Here is a 7,585-nt window from a genome sequence, read left to right as displayed (position 1 = left end):
GGGAAACAGCGATGCCAGAGATGGAGGCAGAAATGGGGAGAGGGAGAGAGGGAGCAGCTAAGGACTCTAGATTCATGGAAAAAGAGGCACTGAGAGCTGGTGACCAGGAGGCAGACTTGCAGAATGAGGCCTGTGGTGGTGTAAATTATACATGTCTGAATGTTAAGAAAAAAAAAGAATAGAGAGAAATACTGTTGACTGATGATGGTACATGGAGGGGAGTATAATCATTGTAATGAAACAACGTGTCTGATTTGTTGAATGTAAAACTGATGATCTGTCCTCTAAACTTTCACTCAATTCACAATGAAAACTTAAAAAAAAAAAAAATCTTTGCAGGAGCAGAAACCCCCCTCGTTCTCCTGTGGAGTGGCTGGCAATCATTGGACAATATCATTAATATCACATACAAGTAAAATTTTGTTAACGGTAACTCAAAAATCGCTGCAACAGAATATTAACAGGAAACTGCCGGAGGTTCCGGCCAAATTCAGATGAGGATGTGGAATGAGGGATGTCATTGCTGATGTCAAATGGATCTTGGCTGAAAGCAAAGAATACCAGAAAGATGTTTACCTGTGCTGTTGACTATGTAGAGTCTTTCTACAGTATGGATCATGACGCACTATGGAAAATATTGCAGAAAATTAGTATTCCAGAACACTTCATTGTGTTCATGTGGAACCTGTACATAGACCAAAAGGCAGTCGTTCAAAAAGAACAAGGGCACACTGCATGGTTTAAAATCAGGAAAGGTGTGCGCCAGGGCTGTATTCTTTCACTATACTTATTCAGTCTGTATGCTGAACAGATTATCCAAGAAGCTGCCTTAGGTGAAGAACATAGCATGATTGGAGGAAGACTCATTAACAACAGCCTGTGATATGCAAATATACAATCTTGCTAGCTGAAAGAAAAGAGGACTTAAAATACTTAATGATGAAGATCAAAAGCTCCAGCCTTTGGTATGGGTTGCACATCAATGTAAAGCAAACAAAAATCCTCACCACTGGAGCAATAAATAGCATAATAAATGGAGAAAAGATTGAAGTTATCAAAGATTTCATTTTGCTTGCATCCACCGTAAACACTCATGGAAGCAACAGAAATCAAACAATGTGCTGCATTAGTCATATCTGTGGCACAAGACCTCTTTAAAATGTTCAAGAGCAAAGATGTCAGTTTGAGGACAAAAATGTACCTGACCCAAGCCATGGTATTTTCAATAACCTCATATGCATGTGAAAGTTGGACAATAAATAAGACCATAGAAGAACTGATGCATTTGAGTTACAGTGTTGGAGAAGAATAGTAAAAATACCATGGACTGCCAGAAGTACAACCCGCATGCTCTTTAGAAGCCAAGATAGCCTGACTTCATCTGTCAGACTTCAAGCCTATCAGGGGGGACCAGTCCTTGAATAGGGACATCATGCTTGTAGAGGGTCTGCAAAAAATGAGAGAGACTCCCAATGAGATGGATTGGCACAGTGGCAGCAGCAATGGGCTCGTGCTCGTGTAGCAGCAATTGTGAGGAATGGTGCAGGACTGGGCAGTGTTTTGTTCTGTTGTGCATAAGGTTGCTCTGGGTCAGAACTGACTCAGCAGCACCTAACAACAATGTTACTGGAGGGTGTGACTCAAGTCACCACCCTTACTTTTTCCTTTGGGGAATGATCTGAGTCTAACATATATGAATGCTTTGGCAAAAATCACTCTCTTGGCTTGAATCTTGCATTTGATTCCATCTGACCTCCAGTTCGTGGACTTCCCAGTCCATCACCTGATCCAATTCATCAGCTCCCGAAGCCTTATTCCTCAACAGCCTTTCTTGTGACCTGCCAACTAGTGAGTGAGAATCCTCCAGACCGGTCTCTGAACTTAGGATTTGGGACTTGCCAACCACCACAATTGTGTGCATCATTTCCTTTGACAGTTGTGAGTTCTGTAAGACATTGCAGCATGTTACAGAACCCTGGAACATGAGGGAGAAAAGGAGTGGTGACTGATACCAAGGATTATGGAGGGGGTGTAACCTTTCTGAGCTCTGGTAGTGTAGTGGTTATGAATTGGGCTGCTAACCTCAAGATTGGCAGTTCGAAACTACCAGCTGTTTCGCAGAAAAAAGATGAGGCTTTCTGCTCCTGTAAAGATTTGCAGCCTCAGAAACTCTGTGCGGGGTTGCTATGAATCGGAACTGACTCCACGGTACTCAACAACAACAACAACAAGGTGTTAGAGAAGTCAGACATTGAGATGTCTTTAGCCTCCATCTCATAGGGACCAGTCTCATGCTGATCGTTCTAAAATTATTCATGCACATGTTATCTGTGTTATAGAATTTATTATAAAATATTTCTTCAAATAATTGTGTTTCTCATACTTATACTCTCAACATCTTTTCATTGAAAAAAGGCATAAACTTCCTTTCTAGCAATAACCTTCAGGTGACAGTGTTGTAAATAAAAAATGGCTCCTGGAAATTTTTGTAAAATATATTACATTGGATGTTCTCCAGAATAAATTACCTTAAACTAAGAGATGAGTAATGGTACAAAATCTAAGACATACATCATTTTCATATACTCACCCTTCCCCATAAATTTACAATACTATTGGTTATAAACATTTACAGTAGTTGATAATTAGTTAAAAAAGAAAGAAAGAAAGAAAGGAAAGGAAGGAAGAGAGAGAGAGAGAGAGAGAGAGAGAGAGAAATTGTTAAGCATTAGGTTGCTCATCGAAAGATTGATGGTTTGAGCCTGCCAGCAGCTCCGTGGAAGAAAAGATCTGCCCGTCAAATCCCATAATGATTAAAACCTGGGAAACATTATAGGGGGCAGTTCTACCCTGTCATGTAAGCTTGTTATAAGTTGGAATAGACTCAGTGGTACAGAACAACATTAGCAATATTTATTAAGCAAATATTATGTGATAGATAACCTTCCAAGGGTTTATATTTCATGTTAGTGCATTTAATCCTAACCATGGCATCATCAGCTGTTGATGTAGTAATAATGAAAGGAAGAGGCTTTGCATGGCTAAAGCTTTCCTTGCTCTTATTACATTAAGAGTTTCTCTCCACTGTGAAATCTTTGATGACTAAAGGCCTTCCCACATTCCTTCCATCTGTATGGTGGCAGACCAGCATGAGTTCTCTGAGTTTGAGTAAGCTGAGCATTTGCCACATTCTTTATATTCATAGCGTTTTTCACCAGTATGAATTCTCTTTAGTTGAGAAAGACCTGAGATACAACTAAAGGCCTTGTTATATTCTTTACATATGTAGGGCTTCAAACCAGTATGAACTATCTGATGATAAGTGAGTTGAGAACTGAGTCTAAAGGTTTTTCCACATTTCTTACATTCATAGATTTTCTTCCCAGCAGGAATTGACTCATGGATTTTAAAGTCTTTAAAGTCATGGATTTTAAACACGACTCAAGACTTTTCCACGCTGTTTACATTCATCTGGTTTCACATCAGTATGAATTATCTGATGTTGAATAAGTTGGGAATAAAGTTTAAAAGTCTTCCCACACTTTACATTCATGAGGTGTCTCACCAGTATGACTTCTCTGATGTTGTATAAGTTGAGAGTCTCCACAGAAGGCCTTCCCACATTCCTTACAATCAGTGTCTCCCTGCTGTGAATCCTCCAATGCTTAAGAAGGCATGCACTCCCACTAAAGGCTTCCTCACCCTCTTTACATTTAGGAGCTTTCTCTTCAGTATGAATTCTCTGATGTATAAGTTGAGAACCTCTGCAGAAGGCTTTCCCACATTCATTACAATTCAGTTTCTCCCTACTGTGAATTCTCCTGTGCTTAAAAAAGGCATACACTCCTATTGAAGGCTTCTCCACACTCTATAGTCAGAAGGTTTCTCACCAGTATGACTTCTCTGATGTTCAGTAAGTAAAAAAGCTACAAGCAAAGGCCTTTCCACACAGTTTGCATTCCTATGGCTTCTCACCAGTATGAGTTCTCTTATGGTGAAAAAGACCGGAATGATGACCAAAGGCCATCCCACATGCTTTACAAATATAGGGTTTAACACCATGATACACTTTCTGATTTACACGCGTATGTCGAATCAATGTAAAAGGTTTTCCACATTCTTTGCATTCATAGTATTTCAAATGAATATGGGTTTACTGGTATTCAGGAAGTTGAGAATGATGTCTGTAGACCTTCCCACACTGCTTACATTCATAGGGTTTAACATTGGTATGAATTATCTGGTGTTGAATGAGGTGTGAAAGAAATCTAAAAGTTTTCTCACATCCATTACATTCATAGGGTTGAAAATCAGTATGAATTTTCTGATGTCTAATAAGATGTGGAAGAAAAGTCTTTCCCCAGTCCTTACATTCATTTAACCTCACTCAAGGATGGTCTTTCAGATGTTTAGGAAGATGTGAATATTTTCTAATGAGGATCCCACATTCCATACATTCATATGATTTCTCTCCAGTGTGAATTATTTGATCTAGAAAAAGAGATTTATGTTTTCTGAATGTCATTTGACTGAAACATCCCACTTTATTTCTGTGTTGTCTTTCAAATTCATTTCTGTCTTGTGTGTCATTTCTGAAACAAAACCTTGTACAGTTGAAGGTTTTACTTCCTTACAGTGTCTCCTGATAGTATAAAACTACTTCATAACTGTTCTTTTCTGATGATAACTGGTTGGTCTCATTTGTAAAATCAAAGTCTGAAAGAAAATGAGAAAACAAAAAATGCTCTTTTCCAGAGAGCCATCAAAGCAAGCAAGCAAGTCCCTTCAGGACAAACCCCTCTCCAAGACTGAACTTCAGAGAGAACACATGAGCAGGCATGTAAGCTCCCTGGCACCTGCATTGGTCTACATGTGAGTGGAAGTGGGGGAAAGTCAGTAATTAAGATATGGGCTGAGTTCGACCGTGTTCCATAGACTCCTGTCAGCCTTGAGATGAGAGAGAGAACAGGAAGGGCTGGTTGGTCCGAAGTTTAGGGAGACTTGGGAACTCCCAATATCATGGACATTGACCTAGCTATGGATGGCTAGAACTGAGAGTGAAGTTTCCAGCTGATATGAAGTGATGGGATATACACAAGAATGCCCAAACTTGCAGATAGTACCCATTTGACGTAGCTTCAATGACTTGATGACCAGAGCTCAACTAGAGGAAGATAAAGAATTTGATAAAGGAAATAAGTTAATTGCTACGGGTGTAGTAGCTCAAAATACCATCCAAGAGGGAAGGATCAAGCCAATCCCCTCAGGGTTGATAGGACTGGGCTAATTAGACGTTGTTGTTGTTGTTGTTATGTGCCGTGGAGTCAGTTCCGACTCATAGTGACCCTGCACAGGGTTTCCAAGGCTGTAAATCTTTACGGGAGCAGAGAGTCCCATCTTTCTCCTGCAGAACAGCTGGTAGTTTCGAACTGCTGACCTTGCGGCTCGCAGCCTGATTCGTAACCACGATGCTACCAGAGCTCCTTAGCTACCTAAATTGGGGTGGGGAGAGGTGAAGAAGGCTATAAAAGCACGAAGTAACTGGCTTACAAGTTTTCAAGAGGGAGTTTAGCTTCATATTGTGTGGAGGAAGGTAAAATCACCCCTGAATAATTTTCATCTTGTCTAGATGGGTCTGGTGAAAGGAGATATGAATAGGATTGTGTTGATTCAATAGTAATTGTTATCATGACTAATGGCGATTGTCAAAACTGTCAAGGTAGACATTTTATAACATAAAGGGAACAGTCGTTAATCTTACATTCCAGGAATAGAGGACCCTAGGACCATCAAGAGAGAAGATCATAAGCGGAATGTGGGACCCTACCCAGAGAAGCAACAACACCAGCGATGGAGGCAGAGGTAATGGCATGGAGAGACAGAGCAGCTGAGGGCTTCAGACTCATGGAAAGAGAAAGGCTGTGTGCTGGCGGCCAGGAGGCTGGCTTGCAGAATGTGCCCTGTGGTTGCTTAAACAGTTATATGTTTTTGTGTACATCAAAAACAAAACAAAAAAGAGGGAATAGAAGCAAATACTGTTAACTGATAATGTAGGGAGGGGATTATAATCATTGCAATGAAACAAAATACTATAGATGATCTCTAAATTCAGGTGGGATATGTTTAAGGTCATATTTTGGCTCTCATGGACTTGTCAGTTCCACAGTCTGCCCCTGGCCTTGTTTTGGCTGATGATTTGGAGCTTTTCCACCATCTCTTTCCGCAGATGTAGTCAATGTGATTTCTGTGTCTTCCATCTGGTGAGGCCCATGTTTATAGTTGTCTTTTATACTGTTTTAAAAAGGTATGTGCAATGAAGAATTCATTGGTCTTGCAAAATTCTACCATGTGATCTCCAGCCTTGTTTCTGTCACCAAGGCCATATTCAACTACTGATCTTTCCTCTTTGTTTCCAACCTTTTCATTCCAATCACCAGTAATGATCAATGCATCTTGTTTGCCTGTTTGCGCAATTTCAGACTGAAGAAGTTGGTAGACTTCTTCAATTTCATCATCACATGCCTTAGTGGTTGGTGCATTAATTTGAATAATAGTGATATTAACTGGTCTTCTTTGTCGATGTATGGATATTATCCTATCACAGACAGCACAGTACTTCAAGATAGATCTTCAAATGTTCTTTATGATGATGAATGTGACACAATTACTTTTCAATTCTTTGTTCCCCAAATAGTAAACCATATGATAGTCTAATTTAAAATGGCCAATACTAGTTCATTTCATCACACTACTATGTTTCCTTTCACTTTTTACAACTTCCAGTTTTCCTAGATTCACATTCGTACATTTCATGTTCTAATTATTAATGGATGTTTACAGATGTTTCTCTTCATTGTAAGTTGTGTCCCATCAGCAAATGAAGATCCTGAAAACTTTGTTCCTTTCACATTGTCATGGTCAACTCTACTCTTGGGTATGGTCAGTGAGTTCTGTGTGCTCACTCTAATGAATGGTAGAACTCAGCAGAGAAGTTGAAACTGCTGTGAGATCAGACACTGCCTCCATGCCACTTTTATACTATCCATCTATCTCCACCATGTGTCTGTCAGTTTGTTGTACTGTGGTGGCTTGTGTGTTGCTATAATACTGGAAGCTATGCCACCAGTATGTTAAATACCAGCAGGGTCACCCACTATACAATGCAGTTGAGAAAAATAAGGAAGAAGTCAGAAAAGTGCTACAGGAACAATCAAATAAGATAGAGCATTGGAAACAATTCAAAACCTACAGAAAGATGTCCAAATGATTAATAATAGAATATCAAAAATCGGCAATACATTGAAAGGGCAAAAGAATAGAATTGAAGAGATAGAAGCTAGAACTAGTGAGCTAGAAGATAAATCTCTTTTTAAAGAGATTTTTATAAAACTACTAAGATAGAAGAACAAATACAAAAAAGGATAAAAAAAATCAGAAGAAGGCCTAAGATTCATGTTGGATATCATGAAGAGGAATAACATAAGAATTACTGGCATTCCAGAACAGGAACAATCACACAAGCCCACAGAGGAGATAGTTGAAGAGCTTCTGGAAGAAAATTTTCCTAGCATCAAGAAAAGTGAAA

The 7,585-nt window shown here is 39.4% G+C and overlaps 1 protein-coding gene across 1 annotated transcript in view; it reads right to left on the bottom strand.

Moving 5' to 3' along the window:
- Nucleotides 1-3,102: 3,102 nt before the first annotated feature.
- ZNF404 (zinc finger protein 404) overlaps nt 3,103-7,585 on the bottom strand; it is a 14,817-nt gene continuing 10,334 nt past the window's right edge. Inside the window, 6 exon segments of the mRNA XM_006878230.1 lie at nt 3,103-3,426; nt 3,428-3,542; nt 3,544-3,640; nt 3,712-3,802; nt 3,868-3,924; nt 3,926-4,716. Of these exon segments, the coding sequence (XP_006878292.1) occupies nt 3,103-3,426; nt 3,428-3,542; nt 3,544-3,640; nt 3,712-3,802; nt 3,868-3,924; nt 3,926-4,716 (1,475 nt within the window).

The sequence above is a fragment of the Chrysochloris asiatica genome, unplaced genomic scaffold (genome assembly GCF_000296735.1).
Source record: "Chrysochloris asiatica unplaced genomic scaffold, ChrAsi1.0 scaffold00168, whole genome shotgun sequence".
NCBI lineage: Eukaryota > Metazoa > Chordata > Mammalia > Afrosoricida > Chrysochloridae > Chrysochloris > Chrysochloris asiatica.
This window is presented reverse-complemented; position numbering and strand designations above follow the sequence as displayed.